The sequence below is a fragment of the Hippichthys cyanospilos genome, chromosome 4 (assembly GCF_059441005.1).
Source record: "Hippichthys cyanospilos isolate Australia breed blue-spotted pipefish chromosome 4, RoL_Hcya_1.0, whole genome shotgun sequence".
Classification (NCBI taxonomy): Eukaryota; Metazoa; Chordata; class Actinopteri; order Syngnathiformes; family Syngnathidae; genus Hippichthys; species Hippichthys cyanospilos.
The window spans coordinates 5,130,088-5,153,920 of NC_142372.1; the positions used below are offsets into that span (position 1 = coordinate 5,130,088).

The 23,833-nt window shown below is 39.8% G+C and overlaps 3 protein-coding genes across 5 annotated transcripts in view; 2 read left to right on the plus strand and 1 right to left on the minus strand.

Annotated features, from left to right (window-relative positions):
- The first annotated feature begins 2 nt into the window (after positions 1-2).
- LOC148424361 (uncharacterized) lies at positions 3-3,123 on the plus strand. The gene is made up of 9 exons (XM_088413609.1): positions 3-143; positions 1,045-1,112; positions 1,217-1,264; positions 1,332-1,396; positions 2,076-2,113; positions 2,345-2,424; positions 2,707-2,769; positions 2,862-2,912; positions 2,978-3,123. Exons 1-9 carry the CDS (start codon positions 68-70, stop codon positions 3,029-3,031), a joined length of 543 nt encoding a protein of 180 aa, XP_088269735.1. The 5' UTR covers positions 3-67; the 3' UTR covers positions 3,032-3,123.
- Positions 3,124-3,675: 552 nt separating this feature from the next.
- Positions 3,676-8,479, plus strand: LOC148424362 (homeobox-containing protein 1-like). Of its 2 annotated transcripts, none has more exons than XM_088412493.1 (9): positions 3,676-3,855; positions 4,737-5,111; positions 5,247-5,332; positions 5,397-5,507; positions 6,250-6,409; positions 6,499-6,581; positions 6,643-6,738; positions 6,805-6,893; positions 8,061-8,479. In XM_088412493.1, exons 2-9 carry the CDS (start codon positions 4,738-4,740, stop codon positions 8,295-8,297), a joined length of 1,236 nt encoding a protein of 411 aa, XP_088268619.1. In that variant the 5' UTR covers positions 3,676-3,855; position 4,737; the 3' UTR covers positions 8,298-8,479. The 2 variants fall into 2 exon arrangements, with proteins under 2 accessions (XP_088268619.1, XP_088268620.1); XM_088412494.1 differs by having other exon boundaries at positions 6,808-6,893.
- Positions 8,480-15,626: 7,147 nt separating this feature from the next.
- kif13ba (kinesin family member 13Ba) overlaps positions 15,627-23,833 on the minus strand; it is a 30,304-nt gene continuing 22,097 nt past the window's right edge. The window contains exons 24-37 of one of the 2 annotated variants that reach the window (XM_088412492.1): positions 23,622-23,774; positions 23,433-23,532; positions 23,236-23,362; positions 22,628-22,683; positions 21,987-22,111; positions 21,630-21,905; positions 21,209-21,361; positions 20,491-20,568; positions 20,015-20,065; positions 19,679-19,856; positions 18,454-18,551; positions 18,224-18,289; positions 17,186-17,597; positions 15,627-16,316 (exon numbers count right to left, since the gene is read on the minus strand). In XM_088412492.1, the coding sequence (XP_088268618.1) occupies positions 16,156-16,316; positions 17,186-17,597; positions 18,224-18,289; positions 18,454-18,551; positions 19,679-19,856; positions 20,015-20,065; positions 20,491-20,568; positions 21,209-21,361; positions 21,630-21,905; positions 21,987-22,111; positions 22,628-22,683; positions 23,236-23,362; positions 23,433-23,532; positions 23,622-23,774 (2,034 nt within the window). In that variant the 3' untranslated portion in view covers positions 15,627-16,155. Of the gene's footprint in view, positions 16,317-17,185; positions 17,598-18,223; positions 18,290-18,453; positions 18,585-19,678; positions 19,857-20,014; positions 20,066-20,490; positions 20,569-21,208; positions 21,362-21,629; positions 21,906-21,986; positions 22,112-22,627; positions 22,684-23,235; positions 23,363-23,432; positions 23,533-23,621; positions 23,775-23,833 lie in introns of both variants that reach the window. The other variant, XM_088412491.1, reaches the window with a different exon arrangement.

Here is a 23,833-nt window from a genome sequence, read left to right on the forward strand (position 1 = left end):
TTGGGTCATTTGCGACCGGCCCACAATCACTGCTACCTCGCGACGACGTTGAAGAAAAAAGAAAAAGATGTCCAACGTTGGATTTGACGCCCCCACGAGCGTCACCAAGGCTTGGCTCGCGCTCAGAAGACTCGACAAAAACGGTTTGTTGTTGTTTTGCGACAGGTGTTATACTTAATTCAACGACCGAGAAATTTCCACGCAATCGAAAGGCCAAGCGTCCCCGTCGCCATGGCAACCGTTAGCTTTTTTTTTCGATCAATATTTACAATGAACATAAAAACACGGATCGTAATTGCATTGAACTGTTATTTAGAATTTGGTTTCGAATAAAACGTGTATATGGATCTTTTCTACACGTTAATGTCAACAGCTGCATTTGACAGGTGTTCTTATCGACCTGGAAAAAAGCCACATGTGCGCAAAGTACATTTTTTTACGATAACAATGTGGACTTCAGGTCGTAGTCTATTTGGAGAAAAAAAAAGAGAAAAACTATTTTTCTTTATTTCCCGTGATAATAGCGTTGTCCTTGGAGCATGACACGAATATGCCCTTTTTTTTAATCTTCATAAATTTAAAGCGATCCCATAATATTGTCTTTATGGCGCTCGTTTTAGTAACCGTCGAGTTTATTTCAAACAGTATTGTTTTTTGTTCTCAATGTTATAATTTTGTATTCAGACTCGACAATTTTATCTAGCCTTGCTAACATATTCTCACATAACCCCCGTTTACCGCGGTAATGCGTTCCAGGCTTAACCGCGATAGGTGAAAATTGGCAATTTAGAGACCACGCTTTTTTTTCAACTATTGCAAAAATTCTCAAAATCAACTGCAGTTAATCAGCATTTTCTACAACGCTAACATTAAGTACAATTTTGGACTTAACATAAAATCATCAAATTAAACATTTTGTTTCAGAGACTTGTAATAGCTTTCTTTGACTCTTGAATACCATTTTTTTTCCCCACGTAAAATCCAATGTAGTCATGCATTTTATCGTGTCAAACTCTAATGTGTAACAAATGATGTGTAACTCAGATGAGAGAGTTGTGGCTCTTCGGGAGGTGTCAATTCCTCATGCGACGGACAGGTCCTCCATTGTACAGGTAACTCCCTGTTTACGCCGCTGTCACGGCAATACACACGCAAAAACACACACTCGCAAGCCAATTCAGGATTGAAGTGTCTTTTATGTTCGCTTCCTTTTCAGATCATCGCCTCCTCCTTTGGTTTGAACACTTCAGATGTTGTATTCAAGGTCAGCAGCATACAGTATAATGATTTTGGTTTATTGTTGCTTAATCAGTGATTTTGTGTTTGTTCAGATCAGAAACCAGCGTGGATCTCTGATCCCTCTGAACAGTTCCCTCCCAGCAAACAGCAAGCACACGTGTGTACATTTCAAGAAGATATGTTGACATAGTTTGGATGTTAGTTTCATTTGTTGTAGTACAGTGTTCCCCCGCTGTATCATGGTTTACGCTATTGCTTGTTTTCACAAATCACCATAACTTTTTCTTTGCAGGTTTCTCATGCTATTTTTCTTGCAATTAATCATTTTAAATAAAAATAATATGTTTGTTACATATTTATTTAAAAAAAAACATATATATATATATATATATATATATATATATATATATATATATATATATATATATATATATTTAAATTCAAAATTTGGGGGGGGATTTTTTATTTAAGACCATAATTCATCATAAGTGTACCTCAGTATTTTCTTGACATTTTTTTCCTCCTATGTCAGACCAGACAATTCTTTCTTTCGTTTGTTTTTTTTGTTTGTTTTTTTTAACGAAAGAAACTTAAAAAAAATGTGAACAAAAGCAAAAAGAAACAAAACTTTCTTGTAGATTTGGGTTCCTTTGTTGTTTTTTTTTTCGGAACAAACCCTGTGATAAACAAGGAAACACTGGATATATTTACTGACATAACTGTATTGGTTTATAAAATGTTAGAATAGATATAGTAGTATATATATATATATATATATATATATATATATATATATATATTTATATATGACACACATGACATGTTTCTCTTCACAGGCCCTACTTGCTTGAAGTGGCCAAGATCTTTCAGCATGGTAATATCAATCATACGAGACACAAATCAGAATGAAAATCCATAAATAAAGGAAAAACTTTCTAAGTGACACCGCACTGGTATTTGTGTGCATGTTTGGCCACTTTTATGGTATAATTATTATTCGTGATTCTTGTCAACACACCAAAAACATTTCATAATATTCAAACAAACATGAATTGTACTTTTATTCTGGGAATATTAATTCATTTTTCACCCTTTTTGGTTCTAGTACATCCCAACCCCAAAAGTATCCCCTTGACAGTGATCAACAAGAGCATAAAGAGCAGACTGCATTCCGTTGACAAGAGGGTATGAAACTAACACATTTAAAAAAAAAAATCATCTAAAATGTAGGTTTTTGTTGTTGTATTTATTTCACTAATCAAGTATGATGTGATGTGAAAATCAAAAGTAGTGAAGAAATTCAGATTTCATAATTGAATTATTTTTTTAAATACAAAATTCTGATTTATACAATTCAACACATTAAACATTTTATTTTGTCTTGAGGAATAATGTTTACAAGTTAAAACGTTGCATTGAAGTTGATTTATTTTTTTGAAATAATTTCCAAGTATTCAATTGCTGCAGATTCAGAGACTTGAGGAACTTCTGCCTCAAATACAACAGAGACGAAATGAAAAACTCAGCCAGGTCACTAAAAACAACCAAAACATCTTTTGTAGATTATCTATTTTTTTTTTAATCCTTTGTTCATGTTTTTCTCATTTTCGCCGTTCTCTCAGGAAATCGAATGTCTGAACCAGAAGTTGATGGTTCTTCACAAGAGAATGCAGGTAAGCGAAAAATCATTTCACGAGGAACTTGATGGAAGTTAACGGATTGGCCTGTTGCCTTGCAGGCGGCCGACTCGCTCACGTGGAAAGGAGCGCTCGTCCGCGCGCCTCTGTGGTGAACTGTGCAACAACCGTCGATCGAGTCGTCAAATGTCAAGGACGCGTCATCGCGCTCGTTTAAGGAATTATTGGGAGCGTGATTTTACCTATCAAGCCCTCACTGTATATTTTCCTTTTAAAAAGTTCAATAAAGTTTTTCTAGTTTCAGTGAGTTGTGATTCGTTCATGTAATAATTAAATATCCAGGAAATTGTGTAATTATAATGTAAAACAAAACTCACTGACAACATTTTTTGGCAATTCCTAGTGTTATTTTGGCATAAATGGTCATAAAGCGCACCTTATATTTGAAACTCATACAAGGCAAGGCAGCCTCCAAGAAGGTGTCCATCTTGCCAGTTTAGTTTATATATACACCCTAAATACACATCCTTAAAAAAAACATATTTCTACATGAAAAAAATAGGCTACAGTGTCAAAATAATTTTTGATTTTATTCTTCATGTTATTCTGTTGTCCATTAAATCAAAATAAAGTATTTTCGAAGTGATATAAAATAAACCAAATGTCCAAATGCGATCTTTTAAAAGCAATTAGCTTTTTTTTCGTACAGTCGTGAACCCCGTTTTCGTGTTTGTTTATCTCTTGGACTTAAAACTCCAACTCCCATCGTCCCTTGCAAGACGGTCTCCAAGATGGCGTACGTCTGGCGGACAAAAGGCGAATCTGTCTGACGGTGTGCCCAAGCCCAAATACAGTCAAGATGAGACGATTTTGAGGGAAAAATTAAAGGAATGCAAGTGTTCCGGCGTAAATGGGACAATCCATGAATCCGCACGTTACAACTAAAACCTCCGGAGGACTGTCTACTTGAATAAGAAAGGCAAGTTTTCAGCTACTGCTGGGTTTAAAACGCTCTTATTGGCCCGCTTGATTTTCTTGACGTGAGGTGCTGGTGGCCGAACCCCCGTTTAAACAAACCGCCGTTTTGCTACCCTTTGCCAGATGTTAACTTGCAACTTCTCAAACTCATACATTATAGTCTCTTTCGGTTCGTTAAAAGTTCCCTTTTAATTCGGCATGCTTGCAATCTACCTGGCCGCTGTGATTTTTAGGCGCAGTGCTCATCTTTGTGACCCACAAAAGCGATTGAGACGCTCAGTGGAGCTTGCGTGTCCAACGTAGCATGCTGGTCAAAAATCAGCAGTTTTTTTCAGTGGGCTTTGGTGTGGCGAGGAAAAGTTTAAACCCAGTGCTGTTGTTCAACATGGTGGAACTATTGTCAGTCAATTTGAGCCACTTCACCTCGGTGATCACTTATCATTTTTTTTTACATGTAAAATTTCCTAGAGTCGTTTATATAATTATAATACGTTCTAACGTTAGCTTGTGCAGCTGTGGCTGCCTCATTCTCTCGTTTGCTGCAGCAGCCCTCGATTTCTTCTGGAATTGATTAGATACTAAAGTATGAAATCAAATACTAAAGTACATACTTGATTACTTTAGTACTTAACTACATAACGTCATGAATGACTTAAGTTTTTAAATTTAGTTCCTGCTATTTTTAGAGCCTTCTTCAGTCAAAGACTTAAAAAAAAGAAATTTTTTTTGGATTGAATGAGTGATGAAAGATATAAGATGGACACGATAATATGAACGTACTGCACACAAACAAAATGGAGGACAAAACACATGCAATTAGAGATTTTTAAGGCATTATGTGTTGGCAAAGATTAAAAAAATGATTTCTGCGTCATCTTGTAGGATGTTCCAGGATTGTGAGGAGCCTCGCTTCACCATCGAGCAGATCGACCTCCTCCAGAGGCTGAGGAGAACCGGCATTGGCCAGGCCGAGCTTCTCCACGCCCTGGACACCTTGGAGCACCTGGAACGCCCGCGTGGGCGCCCCTCAAACCGGCACCCGCCGTCTTCGTCTTCCAGCGCCGCCACTCAGACGGTCTTCTCTGACAGTCGCCTATCGCCAAATAACTTTGATGTAGCCGTGCCCGTCGCCATGGCGACGGTAGCTCAAACCTTTGGGAAGATGTCGCCGCTGAGCAGGTTTTCTGCAGCGGGCTTCGGGTTTGAGGCGGGCGACGACGACGTGGACGTAGATGAGAAAGTCGAAGACTTGATGAGGTACATTTTGAGGCAATATTTGAATATATATATATATATATTAAAAGTGAAAGAAAAAATATGAAAGTATTCAAACTATGCTGCGGGGTATTTTGGAAAGTGGAGGAAAATGAAAAGTTGCATGTGTGCTTGTAGGAGAGACAGTAGCGTCATCAAGGAGGAGATCAAGTGCTTCCTGGCCAGCAGGCGCATTTCCCAGGCGGTGGTGGCGCAGGTGACAGGTGTGTGCCCACCTTCGATCTCCTTGCCCCATCGAAGGGCTCACCCGCGTGGGTCCTCTTGCAGGAATTAGCCAGAGTCGCATCTCCCACTGGTTGCTGCAGCACGGCTCCGACCTCAGCGAGCAGAAGAAACGAGCCTTCTTCAGATGGTATCAGCTGGAGAAGAGCAGCCCAGGTAAGAGTGCGCCCGGCAAGGACTTTTTCACATCTCTGTGGAAGTACTTCCTCGCAGAATTTCTTGAATTCAACAACAACGCAGGGTTTTTCACTGTGAATCTGGAATTTTTCACTCACAAAATTTGATATTTTCAGACACTACCATAATCTTTTTTTTTTTCGTAAAGGGCCTGTATCATGTTTTAGTCTGTCCGCATTTAAATACATGCAGATATATTACGTTTGGTGGCATATTGGTTTAATTTCCTATGAAATATGAGTTTTTTTGCTCCTGTCATTTGACTGAAGCCGCTCTGGCTTCATGGCGTCGTTGGAAAGCGGCCCGGCCGCAAAACATCCTTCCATTCATCATCTTGACCGCTTATCCTCATGAGGGATGCGGGGTGCTGAAGCCAATACCGACGGAGTCAATGAAGGAGTGAAAAAACAGGCGTTTTAACAACATCAAAATCAACTGGAGTGCCAACAAAGCAAAACACGTGTCAAGAAACCGGACACTGTAACTAAAAATCCTATCAAATTGCTAAAGTAAAAATCCTGGTTACTACCTTCCGCTCAGCCTTATGAGACCACCAAAGCACCACCTGATGTAAACAAAAACATTTCCCTGCCATGCCCCCCCAGCGCCCACACACACACAATTTGATTCTTTTCAGTTAAATGAATTTTTGTTTAATTTTTCTTGAATCCCCGTGAGCATTTCCCATGAGCGCAAAGGGTTGATGTGTAACGTCCATCAGGCGCCACGCTGGCCATGCACAGCGCCCCGCTGACCCTGGAGGACGTGGTGATGGACTGGCAGCAGGCCCCGCCCGCTCTGACCCCCGCCTCGGGCGGCTTCCGCCTTCGCCGGGGGAACCGATTCACCTGGAGGAAAGAGTGCCTGGCCGTCATGGAGAGGTAACGTTTTGCGGCCGTTCGCGTCTTGGCGCGGGGCGCCGCCCGTTAAGTCGCCCGCCCGTTAAGTCGCCCCGCCCCCTCGCCCGCAGCTACTTCAGCGACAATCAGTATCCCGACGAGGCCAGGAGGGAGGAGATCTCCTCGGCTTGCAACGCCGTCATCCAGAAAACAGGTGGGTCCGCGTCCCCGGCCCGCTTCTTCGAAATCGTCCCTGGCGCTGCGCTCGTCCCTAGGAAAGAAACTTCTGGACTTCGAGAAGGTCACGTCCCTCAAGGTGTACAACTGGTTCGCCAACCGCCGCAAGGACATCAAGAGACGCGCCAACATCGGTAAATGTCTTCCTCTGTGGACCGCTACCTTTTGAATTTTAAGAGGAGGGTGTGTTTTGGGGGAAGAAGCAGCCATCTTGGAGAGCCACAGCATCGACGCGCAGAGTCCTGGAGCGCAGTCCAACGGGGAGGAGGCGGACGCCAACGACGAGCAGGTGCGGCGCAGGTTTTCCGGGTTTTCTATTTCATAGGTTTTTGGGGAGTTTAAGTACCAGTTTTCTTCCAGGCGTTGCTCAACTGAGACCATTTGCCGCTATCGCTGCCGAGCTCAAAATAGATGCTGTTTTTGCGGAGCAGTTTGGTGACTCATTGACCTCATTTGAGGAGCAGTGATCTCATTTTACGGAGCGGATTTTTTTGCAGTTTTCTGAATCATGGACTCAATCTGAGGAGTCATTTTCCGGGTTTAAGCTTTTTTTTGCGCAACGGTTTTGTGAATCGTTATCTTAATTTGAGGAGTAGTTTTCTAATTTTATGGAGGATTTCTTTTTTGCAGTTTTGTGAAACGTCTAAATTTCGAGGCGCAATTTTCTAATTTTGTGGGGAGTTTTTTTTCCTGCTGAACAGTTTTGTGAATCACTGTCCTAATTTGTGGGGCAATTTGTGCATATTTTTGTAGGACAGTTTTGTGATCATGAACTTAATTTGAGGAGCACATTTCTAATTTTATGGAGATGTTTTTGCTGTTTATTAATCATTAACTTAATTGAGGAGCAATTTTCAAATTTTATGGAGATGTTATTACAGTTTTGTGATTCATTCACTTAATTTGAAGAGCAATTTTCATATTTTGTTGGGCTTTTTGTTGAGCAGTTTGTGAATGTTGTCGCAGTTTGAAGAGCAATTTTCTAATTTTGAGGAGATTTATTTGCAAAAATGTTTTGTGAATCATTAACTTAATTTGAGGAACAATTTTCTAAATTTATGGAGATTTTTCTCGCTTAGTTTTATCAATCATTAACTTAATTTGAGGAGCAATTTTAAATTTTTGTGGGGATTTTTTGCAGAGCAGTTTTGTGAATAATTAGCTTAATTCGAGGAGCAATAACATTTCAAATTTTGTGTTTTCTTTCCAGTTTTTGTGAATCATTAATTTGTGGAGCAAGTTTCAGTTTTTTTTTGTGAATATTGTCCTCAGTTGAAGATAAACTTTAAAATTTTATGGAGAATTTTTCACAGAATTTTGTGAATCATTAGCTTGCTTTGTGGAGAAATTTTCAAATTTTGTGGGGCTTTTTGGCAGAGCACTTTTGTGAATTATTGATTTAATAAAATTGCACTTTTCTAAGAAAATAACTGAAGCGTGCGGTTTGCGGCGGCAGGTTCCCACACTGCTGCCGAGCTGGATGGGCGCGCCGGGTCGAGGGGGCCCACCGGGGCCGAGGGGCTGCCCCCTGAGCGGCCGCGCGTCGGCGGCGGGCCGGCGGCCGTCTTGGTCGCCGCCTCCGCCCGCCCTCAGTGACGAGCGGGGTCCGGAGAAGGCGGCCGCGGACGGAGTTGACGGGGGCGTCTTGACTTTGAGCGAGGACATCAAGATGGAGGCGATGGAAGACGACTGAAAGCCGGCGACGTCGCGACGTCGGTATGCAAAAGGCCAAATACCTCGCGCCGCACTCGGCTGACCGCCAGCTATGAGCGCGCTCGCTTACACTGTGACGGCAAGGGTCCAGCCTCAAAAATAAATCCCGACTTAGGAGCCGTTTTTTTAAGGTTGCTTTTCACCACTTTCTAACTGCACATAGTTTTAGAGAAAAGGGGTGGGGTGGGGGGGTTACGTCATGTGACTTGACAAACTGATCATCAAAATAAGATTGGTTATGAATGCAGAAAAATGCACATTTTCTGACCATGCGAGGGGAAAAATGAACTTTGCCAACATATTGATGAATGATTCACAATGTGACCTGCAGCATACTTATCAAACATATATATATATATATATATATATATATATATATATATATATATATATATATATATATACGTGTACATTCATTTTATAGTGTAAATTATAAAAAGAGATCAGCAAGACTACGAAAGTGATCAAGTGCGAAATTTGGCTAGCGTGTCAACCATAAAGGTCTCTCCATAACAGTGTGTCTATGTCACATATTGAAAATACGAATGCCTCTTTATGCTACACATGTATATATGAATATATCCAAGAACATTTAAATTGTTAGGGTGCAGTTTCTTTTTATATACATATATAATGTATATACATTCACAAATGTTTCCATTTGTAGAAACAAAACGTAGCTTCTGTTGATAGAAGCCAAAGTATTCATCTGGTGGATTCACTCCGACTTAAAAAAAAAGTTTTTCTGCCTTATATGTTTTGAACACCAAGTGTGATTTATTTGTTGATAAAGGTGCTTGTTTTTTTTTTTTTTTTTTTTAGTCACATGTAGCAGCTTCAAATGGAACACACAGCAAGCCGACGGACGGTACATCGTCAAATGTTTGTAAAACAAACGATGACTGAGCCGTTTTGCTATTTTTTTTTTTTTTTTTACCGATTGAATTATTTACGTTGGGATCGTTTGACGAACGCGCCATGAATTTGCTTTCAAGTGCCTTGCGTTGTCTTTGTTGTGTCGCCGTCAAGGAAATGTGGCAATTTTTGTAACACTACCTTAAATACCTCAACTTTTTTTTGAGCACCGTCTCTTAAGTTTCACGGAGGGCGCGTCAACAAAGCTGGGAGATGGAGGAAAAAAATGGCCGACATCCATGATCATTGGAAATTACAGCGGGGGCGGAGCCAGTGTTTTGGGGGAATTGGGACCAGGGTGACAGGAGCTCACTCTATTTTCAAAACCGCTAACTTCACTTGGAAACTTGAAACCCCAACCGCTGAAACCCATGCTTACGTTTGAAACCCTAAGCACTCATCAAACTGATTTCAAATGGGAATTTATAACGCGACTTTGAAACCCTAACGCCGCTGAAGTACTAACTTTACTTTGAAACCAAAGCCTCCTTTGAAACTTCATTTTGAAACTTGTCTTTGAAACCCTAACCCTACTTTGAAATCCTAACCCTACTTTGAAAACCTAACCTCAGTTCAAAACCAGAACCCTACTTTAAACCCTAAGTCTACTTTGTAAACCTAACCAGTTCAAAACCCTATCCCTACTGTGAAACCCTAACCTCAGTTCAAAACCCTAACCCTACTTTGAAAGCCTAACCGCAGTTCAAAACTCTAACCGTATTTTGAAACCCTAACCTCAGTTCAAGACCGTAACCCTACAGTGAAACCCTAACCTCAGTTCAAAACCCTAACCCTACTTTGAAAACCTAACCGCAGTTCAAAACTAACCGTATTTTGAAACCCTAACCTCAGTTCAAGACCCTAACCCTACAGTGAAACCCTAACCTCTGTTCAAAACCCTAACCCTACTTTGAAAACCTAACCGCAGTTCAAAACTAACCGTATCTTGAAACCCTAACCTCAGTTCAAGACCATAACCCTACTGTGAAAGCATACCTCCTCCGTTGAAAACCCTAACCCTACTTTGAAGCTATTTGACACCTTAACTCTACTTTGAAACCCTAACCTCAGTTCAAAACCCTAAGCCTACTTTGAAACCCTAACCTCAGTTCAGTACCTTCATCTTGCATTGAAACCCTAACCCTACTTTGAAAACCTATTCTCAGTTCACAACTCTAACCATACTTGTAATCCTGCTACCTCTGTTGAAAACCCTAACCCTATTTTGAAGCTATTTGAAACCTTAACCCTACATTTATAACCCTACTACCTCCCTTGAATACCCTAACCCTTCTTTGAATCTATTTGAAACCTTAACCCTACTTTGAAACCCTAACCTCAGTTCAAAAGCTTAACCCTAAGCCTACCTTGACAACCTTAACCCTACTTTGGAACACTTTGAATCCCTAACCCTTCTTTGAAACCCTAATCTGTGAAAGAAATTAGATATTGTTATCATTATGTTTTTATTTTAATTCCAGAATAGCATGTATTGCAATCCATCTATGCAGTTCTTGTCCATCTCGCCCAAGTCCTTAGATAAAGCCGTTGACGCAGGAAAGTGTGAACTTGAACTTTCCTCCAGTTGTTGTTTGAGATCAGCGGCGCCCAACTGCGCGGTTGGGCTTTTCGTTATGTCTTTTTGTTATGTCTTGTATTGTGTAATGCTTTGCTGAATGAATAAAAAGCGAGCGGGGACGGCTGGGCTCCGAGGCGAAAACCACCGGAGCGGGAGCTGAGTCGTCCCTTGCTAGCAAGAAAAGTCAATCTTGGCTGGTCTCAGTTACTATTTTTCAGCATGATTTGGGCTTGCCTTAGCCTTCTACTATAGATTTCTCTGACATAACCTCCGTTCAAAACCCTAACCCTACTTTTTGAAACCTGAGTTCAAAACCAAAACCCTACTTTGAAACCCTACCCTGAGTTCAAACCCATAATCCTACTTTGAAACCCTAACCTGAGCTCAAAACCCTAATTCTTCTTTGAAGCTCTTTGAAACCATAACTCTACTTTTAAATCCAAACCCCACTTTGAAAAGGTAACCTCCTTTCAAACCCTAACCCTACTTTGAAACACTTTGAAACCCTAATCTCAGTTCCAAACCCTAACCCTATTTTGTAACCCTAACCTCAGTTCAAAACCAGAACCCTACTTTGAAACCCTAAATCTACTTTGTTAACCTAATCTGAGTTCAAAACCAAAACCCTACTTTGAGACCCTAACTTGAGTTCAAAACCATAACCCTACTTTGAAACTTTAACCTAAATTCAAAACCCTAACCCTACTTTGAAACACTTTGAAAGCCTAACCTGAGTTCAAAACCATAATCCTACTTTGAAATCCTAACCCTATATTGAAAAGGTAACCTCAGTTCAAAACTCTAACCCTACATTGAAACACTTTGAAACCCTAATCTCAGTTCAAAACCTTAACCCTATTTTGACACCCTAACCTCAGTTCAAAACCAGAACCCTACTTTGAAACCCCAACCTGAGTTCAAAAATATAACCCTACTTTGAAACCCTAACCCTACTTTGAAACACTTTGAAACCCTAATCTCAGGTCAAAACCCTAACCCTACTTTGAAACCCTAATCTCAGTTGAAAACCCTAACCCTACTTTGAAACCCTAATCTCAGTTGAAAACCCTAACCCTACATTGAAACCCTAACCTCAGTTCAAAACCATAACCCTACTTTGAAACCCTAACCTCAGCTCAAAACCTTAACCCTACTTTGAAACCCTAACCATACTTCGAAACCCCAATTCCAATTCAATCCCCACTTTGAAACTCTTTGAAATGGTGAAAATAATATTCAAAATAATGACCATGTAGTGTAAGAAGTTAAAAAAAAGCTTGTAAAACAAGGCAATGTATAAAAACATCGAAAACAAAAACAAAATAGCGAGGTGTGAAAAAAACGACAAAAAGACCCAAGTATATATTTTTTATTTATTTATTTTTTTTAATCAGACTGCTGTTTGAATTGATACAAATGAAAAGAAGATGATAGCTGTTCCTTTTCATCAAATACACGTTCTCTCTTTGGATTGCAGCATAGTGACAGAAAACATTTAAATTAAAAACTAAACAATCGTGCTCAACAGTCTTGCACGCGAGAAACAAATTTTTTTGTGGCGATGATATGAAATATTTGTGAGTTGCTGCAATTCATAGGCGTCCCTTAGTAACAACAGAAAAACAAAACAAAGATTGGATTGCTTAGTTGACAGCACTTAAATAAAATAAATACATGATTTCAACTACATCTAATAGCGCCCCCTTGTGCTCAGCTGTGTTTTGTCATGATGACGTCACAACTGACACGTGAAAAGTTCAAAGTTATGGGTATAAGAAAAAAAAAGTCAAGTTTGTAAATATTGACATGAGAGGCTATTTTTGTGCTCAGGAGAAAAATTCAGTTCACAAGCAATTTTTTTTTTTTACTGCCTTTATTATGTTTGTTTATGACACTTTTTTTTTCTTCGCCTTGTTAAGCGTATCTTTGTTACTTTTTTTCAACATTTTTTTAATTTTACTAAAAATTTAAGTAACTAGACTTTTTTAAAATAATTTTATTTCTCGTTTCTTCAATACTCTTATTTTTGTAATGTTTTTCATCGGAATTTTCAGTTTTTTCATTACACTTTTAGCGCCAACAATCGTGCTAACTTGGTCTCAATTTTACCATGTAATACGTTTATTATTTCATGGCTAACTTTTGAAATGCGTTGTAAAAATTGTCATTTTAATTCATCATTTAACTAAGACATGAAATTACATTTTTCTCATATTCCTTTGTTTTGTCCTGTTTATTGAACGATTTACACAAGATATTTTTCTGCTCGATAAACAGGGCTGCAAAATTAATCGAATTTTAATGGCGATCGCCGTACTGGCAGCCACGATTACTTAAGCTGAGCCTCCGCGATATTAACGTCAAAAAAGCCGGCTACCGTATGTATGTCAATTCAAGCATTTTGTCATCCTACCACCAGGGGGCAATGTCTCCCACGTTTGTATAACAAAAGCTGCTTTTCTCACCCTAACATATTATTTACCAGTGTGAAATGGCATTGAGTTTCTCACCTGATTCCTTATCTATAGAATGCTAGCTAGTAATAGAGACCCATTTTGAAAAATCCAAAAAATTGGAATGAATTTGTTTTGAAATGACCGAAAATGACATCCGGTCATGTCCTAACTGTACAAAATTTGTTCTCGCGGAGTGTAATCTTACTAGAAAATGATATTAACTGCCTTGAGGTTTGATTTGTTGTTAAATGGCCAATGTATGGCCCACGCACCACATGTTTCGCACCCCTGGTGAAAAGAGGCAGGGCTTTAAATTGTGATTTTTTTTTTTCTTTATTGTTGTGGCCTTATTTTTTTTTTTAAACCTTCCAAGATCCAACATGTACACATCCTTTGCTTTTCTTCAAGCCCAAATAACGGGGGCGAGAAAAAACCCCCAAAAGCCGACTTGCGAGCTAACCATCCGTCACCTGCGCTAACAACCAAGCAAAGCTCATCTTCCTTTAAGCGTCTTCATTTTTTCTCTCAGGATTGCACCAGTTTTCCAACGTTAAAAAAACGACAAGTTTCGAAATATACTTTGATTAAAACAAAAAACAAGGAAAAAAAGCGGAATTGAGTGGAATATTTGATAAAATTGCTATTAAACAAATAACGCTTATAATATTTAAAACAAAAAATGTGGCTTTTTTTTGTAATTGACGTCATTTTTGAATTGCATCTTTTCTTCGTCGGTTTTTCTTCATCAAATTTTGTCATGTACATTTTTTTCCTCTTCTTTATCCTCAATATGGTCGCTTTTCTTGTAAGACTACAAGTTTATTCTTTTAAAACGCTCAAATGAAAGTTGAGACTTTTTTTCTCATTATATAAATTTTCTTGTTAGAGTTGGAATATTCCATAGGACCGTTTTCACAGAAATGCACTAGATTACGTTTTCTGTATGACAAAATTCATCAGAAATTCATGGAGGAAATTAATTTTTTTCTTGATGGGAAGGTATATTTTTAACTTTAATTTACACCTTTTGGATACAAAAACAAAATTGCTAAAATAAAATTTGTTTACTGACGATAAGACTTTATTCTTTCACTTTGTTTACATGTACTTTTTAATAAAAATCTTTTTTTTTTAAATGTTGAATCAAATTTTGGAATTTCTATATATTTTTTAAGCTTAAAATAATTTTTATATATATATTTTTTTAGCCTAAAAACATCAGTTAAATATATAAATATATATCTATATATATATATTTTACATATATATGAATATATATTTTTAAAAATTTTTTTCAAAATTTAAAGCATTCTTTAAAATGTATTTCTTATTTTTTAATATTTCAGTAGGACTCCTTTGTTCTGATCCCTTCATTTTAGTTTCTCTTTTTTCCCCCATTGCGTGTTAAAAATGGCAATTTGAAAAAATAAAACAAAATAAAGAAAAGCAATGAACTCATCAGGTGTCAGGTGTGCGCGTCCTGCTCGCAAAAGTGCCTCATCGGTGGTCCATTTGGAAAGAAAACGTGAGCGCGGAGTGTTAATAGCAGCCATAATTCCAGGAAATCATTTGTGCAATTGAAAATGTTTCAAATAACTAAAGAAGGCTTCATGAAACGTTTGTGCATTTCAATAGAAATCAAGTCAATGTGACGATATGTCTGTCAACACGCACAAATACTGATGACACTCACGCAAAACAAGGATTATTCATATTATTTTCTTTACAATGTACTCATTTTTATGGCCACACTGAGTAGCCTTTTTTTTTTTAATTGCTGTAAAATGACAAGAAATGCTCTTGTAACTTCTAACTTTTTATTGTACCTTTATGAAATTGCCATAAATGTACAATACCTACATGGTACATAAACAGAATATGGATGGCATAATTAGTGTAATTTTTTTTTAATGAATGTTACATGATTCACATGATTTTTTTTTTGTAATTTTATGACTCTACTCCTGTGATTTAATGATGTGATTCACGCAAAACTGAAAATCGTCTCTCAAGGACGACTCAATTCTCACAAATGAACATTTTCTTGTCATTTTTTTCCATCTTGATTCATCATTCTTGTCTTGCATAAAACTTTTGCAAATGGACATTTTCTCCTTCCACATTTTTTGTGTATTACAACTATCTATATAAACCTGTTTTGTTTTGTGCAAAACCCACTAAAAATGTAGTATTTTGGGGTTATTATTATATTTTTTTTTTGAGTTTCGGGTTAAATTAATAACCTAAAATGTTGTGTCGGCAAGTGATGCGCCATTTCCATTTTTTTTTGTCCTCAGTGTGGCCCTGATAATCCTGTTGTTTATATATATATATATATATATATATATATATATATATATATATATATATATATATATATATATGTATTGGGGGGGTTATTTTTAACCCATCAGTTTGCAGAGCGCAGACCTCAAATGCATCGTCCCTATCCCTATTTAACATCATTTGACCAATTTACTGACCGTCATAAGGTCATTTCTTCTTCTTAAAAAAAAACAAAACAAATAAAATAAAAATGTGTTAAAAGCATCCGCGGCAAGGACGTTCCGTCTCGAGGACGTACACTAAGAAGTGCACGACGTCTTGCTTTTTTTTTTTGTTTTCCTACGATGATACAACAGTTGTTCCCGCCCACATAAGACGCACTCGCTCAAGCATCCCGACGGGCCGGGCGCGTCGTCCTCGGCGTCGCCCGAAAGCCCACTTATTGCACACAGCGGCGAAAAAAGGCGGCCGCTCGTTTCCGGGACCCCGCCCCCTCCCTCGCCCGCGGTCCCTGAGACGGCCGCCCGCGCGGGCCGGGAAACGGCGGAAAAGGAAAAGCTCTTATCTGATGCCCCCTCGGTCCGAGGCGGCGCCCGGGGCCCTCAGCTGCTCCAGGACTTGCGGCCGTCCCCCCGGAGGACGGGGGCGCCGTCGGCGGGGGGCGGCCCGCGGCGGCAGCTGAGGCGCTCGGGCCGAACCAGAACGCCGTGCGAGGGCCGGCATCGGAAGTAGCGCTGGCCGCCCACGCAGCCGTCGTGTTTACCTGAAAAGCGGCAAAATGAAAACATCGATAAATCAGAAGAGAATGGCTTTCTCAGAAAATAACGCAATCTTGTTCCCAAAGCTTTTATGAAGTCGTTTACGAATGCGGTTTTTACTTTCGACCTTTCGTAATGTTCGCGGGCATCAGAAAAATATAACTTGCTTATGGGCAATATTAGCGGTTCTGTGCTAAATCGCAAAACTAATTATGTTTCAAATAAAGATATGTATACATGCACCAATTTCTTTTTTTTTTTTACCCTATTCACATAAATGTACTTTTTTCGCCTTGTAGTATTCCTTTTTTATTTTTTAATCTTGATCGAAGATTATATATGCAATAGAGTCGTTTCCTCCTCAAAAATTCTTGTAAATTCCCCACTTTGTCTCTCAATTTAATTATCCTATTACCGTTGGACTTTTTTGGGACTTTGTTTTCGTACTTGCGTTTTTTTTTCTCATTGGTATTGGAAATGAACAGTTTTTAACACATACAGTACTATATTATACATTTTTGCTCTTATTATTACATCCTTAATTTATACATTTTTAATGTAATTTTTGGAAACTTTTTTTGCTTAAGTTATGACTTTGTTCCTCACATAATTTGTGTCAAATTTTTTTCACTTATTCATATTCTTGCAATTCTCAATATTGTTTTTTTTCCGCATCTTTTTGGGATGTATATAGAATTGGATTACTCAAAGTATTTGTACAATTAGTTAACTTTACACGAATTGCATTTAAAAAATAAAATAAAATAAAATCCAAACTTATTTTTTTCCATTTTACGACTGTTCCTTTCTCCTGTTTTTTGTAGTCGTAAGTTTGCGGCGTGACGAAGGCTTAAGTTTGGATTTGGTTTCCCACCTGCGGGGGAGTCCAGCTCCACGCCCACCCACAGGCCTTCCGCAAAGTGGGCGACCCCCACGTAGCGCACGGTGCCCGCCTTGCCGCCCCCGAGGGCCACCTGGGCTCCGTCCGTCAACCAGTCGGGGAGGGCGGGCTCGTCGGGCGGCTTCTGTTCAGAGAGGAAGCGGCGCGCGGCCGCGCCGTCGTGATTGGCGGCGTCCGCCGGGAGGGAGGAAGAAGAGGATGACGAGGAGGGGGGCCGCAGGGCGTCGGACAGGGTCGCCGTGGAGACGCTGGCCGAGAAGTAGCCGCTGGACGATTGGCTGAGCGGGCTGAGGGGGGCGCCGTCATGCAGCTCATGCACGGGAAGAGTAGGGGCGTCGGCCGGGTCGGCGCGCCGTTCTCTGGCCGCCGGCGCTCGCGGGGCGGCCTAGCGATGACCGCCGGGGCGGACCACACAAAACCAGCCGTCATTTGCAAAATCTTTCAGAGAAATGATACGCTACAGTATCTTTTTTATGTTTCTAAATTTGTTTCCTTTCTCAGAAATGTGCAACGTTTTTGCTAGAACAATAACTCAGCAAATTGTGCTACAATTTTTGCAAATTTACAAATGAAAACAACATTTTGCCCCAATTGAGTTTTCTTAATTACATTAACATATTCATCACAGATATGATTTAATGTTTGTCATATTTACTAGTACTACATACTATTTTTTTTCTTCTAAGTTTATGACATGATCATTTTATTTGTAATACCGTAATTACTCTGGAAAGTTGACTTTTTCCCTGATTTTTTTAATTCATGGTCATTAAATTTATTTTGTAATAATGACACTCCGAATTACATACAAAATAAGTAAAATGCTGAGTATTTTTAGAATCGTGAACCTATGCTAACATTGCAACAATTAGGAAGACATGCTACCCTCTTACACGAAAAAATATAGAAAGCCAGTGAAGCAGTTAAATTTGAATAGTTGTATAAAAAAAGAATAAGAGGGGGATGAGGGGAAAAAAGGACGGGAGGCAAGCGTCTTGGATGCATCCTCACCATGTCCACTTTCAGTCTGCTTTCATCCCCCCCTGGTGGCGACATGATGCGTGGCATGTGCTGTTGCTGGACGAAAAAAAAAAACAAACGTCATGTTGACCTTGAGAAGGAAGTTCTTTTTAACATTTTTTTTAATTATGATATTTTTTTTCATATACATAGGCTGTGGCTGGCAGACCAGTTATTGGTCTAGGGGAGGAAGAGAGAAGACGGAGACCGTCTTTGCCCACCTGCTGGCCGTGCGGCGACGGCCTCAGATCCTTCTTGTCGTCGCGCGCGGGAAACAAAGACTTGAGCAGTTTGGGCATCTGCGGAACCAACGCCTTCACTGAAAGATAAGAGGCAGCAAGTCCTGAACGACCTGAGGGGGAGGGGCCAGGAAGAGGAGGAAGGAGGCAAGGAATTGAGGAGGCAGAGAAGTTGTGAAGGTTAGCAGAGAAGCTGAAGAACACGGCAAAAAGGCAGGAAAAAAATGCACTGTGATCAATCAAATTGATTGTGGATTAAATATGACTGGGAAAAGTATCAGCATTATACAGCGACATTGGGAGCGTGCAATCCTAAATTTAAACGGGATAAAACGAGATGTTGGCATGTCATGTTTTTTGTTGAAAGCTAATCCAGAATAAGCAGCCTCAATTCGACGTCAGGGGATGAGGAACGATTTATTTCCGTGAAGCCCTTTATAATGCGTTACAGTCATTACAAAGAATAGAAAGAAAAGCACAGAAAAAAGACAAGTTGAAGGTGAAAAGATGATGAAAAGGAAGGGGAGCGAGACAAGGTGAATTTGAAAAAAGAAGAAGGTGCGAAAAAACTAAGCGGATGAAAAGACGGTAAAAGATGGTAATTTTCACATTTGCTCAAAGGAGATTTTAAAAATGGCTGGAAAAAAATGAATTAATTACTAAAATAATGGTATATTCGAGTAATCTAAAGTAACTGATTAGGTAAGGTAAGCATTACAGTTATGGATTACTTTATGTATTTGATTCCTTTAGGTACAAAACAATTAAAGTAATTGCAGACATTTGCAGCTAATTACTAAAGGTAGTAAAGAAGTATCTTAAAATGGCTGCTATTAAATGAATCAAGTACTAAGTAATCAATTACAAAAGCAAATGATTAATGAAGTACATGATTCAATTAATACCGGCTTTAGCTAAACACTTCAAAGCAAAACAGAAAATAAATTAAAAAACATTCCTGGCATTGAATACCTGGACTCTAAACGTAAAAACATGTCTTTGGGATTGAATGAGTGAAGGTGAGAAGAAAAGCAAAAGAAGCTGGAGAAAATGGTATGGAAAAGCTAGAATAGAAGATGAAAGCGAAGAGAGCGGTTGATATTTTTCTGCATTTGTAAGGATAATCAAAAAGCCTGCGCTAAGCAAAAGCAGCAGCCGCAGAAGAAGACGAAGATACAGGAAAAACGACGGCGTGGGGCTGTTTTACCTTGCTCGGGCTCCTGGTTTTGTGGCGAGGCCACGGCGGTTAAAGATGGCGCCGACGCTTGCTGCGGTGGCATCGGCGACTGCGCGGGGCAGTAGGTGGAGGGAGACGAGGCGGGACGGGGGAGCGTGCGGTGGTACGCCGACGGCATGAAAATATCCTGCTGACTCTCCCAGCGACCCTGAATGCCACACGGACACATATGCCGAGCTACTTCAAAAAATAGGACACTTTGAAACTGAAGAAATTCGCAGGAATTCTAAGATACAACCGCAGTGATAAACATATTTTTTTTAAAAAAAGCTACCATATTGGTGTTCTTAAATTGTGCAGACGTACCTTGTCCTCCAGCAGGCAGGTTGTGGACAGGTCTTGTCTACTTCCAGACAGCTGAGGATGGACAAAACAATGTCAATAGAAATATGTATTATGTTTTTTTTATATATATATATATATATATATATATATATATATATATATATATATATATATATATATATATATATATACACACACTTTAACCAAAGCAAAGGTATAAACACACTGCTGTCATTAATTAGCTACCATTTATTGATCATATGAAAATGAATATCATACAAATGTCATACTGCTGTATAAAATGTTCCAGTAAATTACAACTTCTTTCTTGTAAAATTATTAATCATGGAACAAGTTAACAAATGTTTAAAAAAATAGGAAGCTCATTTAAAGGAAGGCAAAATGCTTACTTCATATACTGAAAGTGCTGATGTAGAATATTTTTGCTTTGCTTTCTATGACTTGTCATCAATGTGGTGATGGTTTTGCGATTTTACCCTGTTAACTGATGGAGAACTGAGACTTCGTCGGTGGCTTCTTCCCCTTGCAGCTAGCTGCTCCTTCACTGTCACCTCCTTCAACACACAAGCGCACGCCAGATTGCATGAAGAAAACATGATTAGTGGTTGTGTGAATACTGATAGCTTATATGATCTATCACCTATCTTTACTTTTGTTTGATTTATTTATTAATCCATCACAACTTTAAAACGATCATCTCATACTTAGTACAATTGTTTCCCCCAAATTTCTAAATAAAAGCAAAAAAACTCAGAATTTTCTTGCTTTAATAGCACCAATTTTTTAACCAATCCTCAAGTTCCAAGTTCAAACTGTTCAGTGTATTATTTACCGCAATTTTTTTTTTCAAAATTTCAAAAAAGAAGCCAAAATCGAAAATGTTTTTGCTCGTCTTAACTACAACTATCTACACATTATGAATGATTCCAAACATTGCAACTGTTAACTATTCAATTTTTTTTTAAAAGTTGCGAACTCTTTTCCTTCTTATTTACATACTTTTTGACATATTCAAATTCTTCAACATTAAATTGTTCAGATCATCTCTACTACCACTGGTAGCACAATATTTCTGAATAAAAGCCATTCCATTGACACAAATTAAGAATAATTCTATTATTTGTAATCTTTCAAAGGCATTCCATATCGATTGACATGTTTCAGCTTTCGGCATTTTCACATCACAGTGCGTACCTGTCTGAGTCGATCCAGGGTGAGGATGTTCTCAAGACTGAGGACGCTACGCAGGTACTTCTCGATGGCGGCTTCGTCGTCGGCCGACTCGCTGCTGTTAGCGCTGGCGGCGAGGCGAGCCAGCATCTCCCTGTCCTCGGATCCGGGAGCATCCTGATTGGGGGGGGCGCATTCAATCACCTTCCCAGAAACCCCAGCGCGTGCGCTAATGCAACGATTCGCAAACCGAGGTCCGTGAGTCGTAGCTTGGAGAGGGGCTATATGTTCTCTAAAAGACAAGTTCTTACCTCCGCGTAGAATGAGATTAGCGCGCAAATAATAATGCAAATAATCACTTTTATATAGGGCTTGTTGATTTAAAAATGGACTTGCATTAAAAGAGGTTATTGATGAAAAAGTTATCTCTGCTGCGTGGCCTCACCCCCGGTATGTTGGAGACCACCTCAAAGGTGACGCCGCATCCGGGGATGGTGCTGCGCGTGGACATCCTCTTGAGGAAGTTGTGGGCGAAGCCCTGACGCCCGGGATTGACGTTGACGCAGATCCTCTTCCTCAGCACCAGCTGCATGTCGGCCGGGTGGCTGAGCTGCACCACCGCGCGCACGGTGAGGTACACCCGGCTGTCGGGCCAAGCCCCCCCGCGGCTCAGCTGCGGGCACTCGTGGACGGTGGAGTCCCAGGACGCCTCCGCCTTCACCTGGCAGAGTAGAAAAAGTGCGATCGAAAGCCGAGCCCGACGGAAAGCAATCGAGACGCGTTTCTTCCGCAGCTAATTTACCTCGCCATCGTAGTGTTTAACAATCTGTAGGTCGAAGAAGTCGTCCTCGTCTTCGCCGCTCAGCGTGGCGTCCCAGCCGCCGGCGTCGGGAACCTCAAACTGATCCTGGGAGCTCAGGTCGTCAGCTGGACGCACAAATATGTATAAATGACAGCAAGGGATGGCTGTAAGCGTGACCATTTCCTAGTACTGTATTATAGATTTTCTAACTACTGTATAAATAGTCATATTTACCACGTGTATTCTTAAGTTGTGCTGCATACTGTGTTTTATGATTTTTTTTTAAACAAACTTGTGTAAATTATTTGCAACCTTGCATTGCTCACCAAATCATTGATTGTCAAAATAAATATTTGTTTAGTTTTAAATGGCAGGTCCCCAGAATAACATCTAACAAATTTCATGATATGCAGTATATTTAATGAAACAATGTTATAGTATATATTTATTTAAGAAATAATGACACCAGTTTTACTTGTATACAACTACTGTAAACGATACATAACAATAAACAGAAAAAAAGCAAATATCAGTCATTCAGCCAAAGTTTGCAAAGGGCAGAATCAGCCGATTTAATCGGTTGACCGATCAATCAGTTAGGTATAATAATAATTTCATATAACAGCAAAGATATGACATACGTTTGAGGTTGAGGAAGAGGACTGGAATGTGAGTCTCCATGCCTGGAAGTGGCACCCTGTGGACAAATACACAAGTCCATTAACATGAACAATAGCATTCATGAAGTCATGAACGTTTTCAAACTTTGACTAATGTACTTAGCTTATGTAGACAAAGAATACATGCCATTTACTGCCCATTGGTACATTATGCTTGTTTTCAATTGTTAATCGTGTGTGCAAGCTCTCGAATTAGAGGCTATCAATAAGGTAAAGAGCTGCTTCAAACCAAAACGGATGACATTATTTATTTGAGGGATACTGGGACTATTCCACATCCAGTCATAAAAGATCATTTCAGGTTGACCCAAGCGATAACCACTGCAGATTTTTTTCTAATTCAAAACTGAGTCCGTTGTGGGAGTGTCTGAGGTTGCATTTTTGCTTCAATTGCCGAAAAACTACTGCACACATTAAATAGTATAAGACTTAACCATTTATCTTGTTCCATCTCTCTATAATATCAGTTTCCAATTGGGGTTAATTTGGGCAAAATCGCACGTAAGAGTCCTTCAAGCAAGAGTCGTTTTTATCGAGTGACTTTTGGAGTGGTCGTGTTTGGGACATACCATTCCGCAGGTGCTCCAGGAATACCGCTGCCTGCAGAGGGCACCATAACAGCATTCCGCTCTTCGGTCAATGTCAAGCGCCATTCAAGCAGCTGGGCCTCCCTCTCAATGTCATCCTCAGTTTTTTCTGTACACGGACACAATGATTCAATAAGCCCAACAAAACTATCAGGTTTTTTCTTGCGGTTCTGGCCTACCTGGTTTGCTGACCAGCGTTTGCAAATGCTGGTCCAAGTACTCCTGCCTCTTAGTGAGCGCTGCCAACCACTGACGTCGCAAACGCTCCAAATCTCTCTCCTGTACCAAAAAACGGATGTTTGATTCAGCTTCACATGTCAATTACTCGCATCCCTTGACTATTTGCCGCCCCTTTAACTGTTCTCCACCTGGTAACTGTCCATCTCATCCCCCTCGGGGCCGACGGTGCTTGTGATCTCCACGCAACCCACTGACACAGCCAGCACAATTTCCGATATGAGCGGCATGGTGCCCGAGTCCTGAACGGAGCGCACGTCCACCTGGATTCTCCTTGCTTGACCCTGGGGGAAAAGGAAGTCGGAGAAAGATGAGTTTATGTCATATGAGGGGCCGGGGGGAG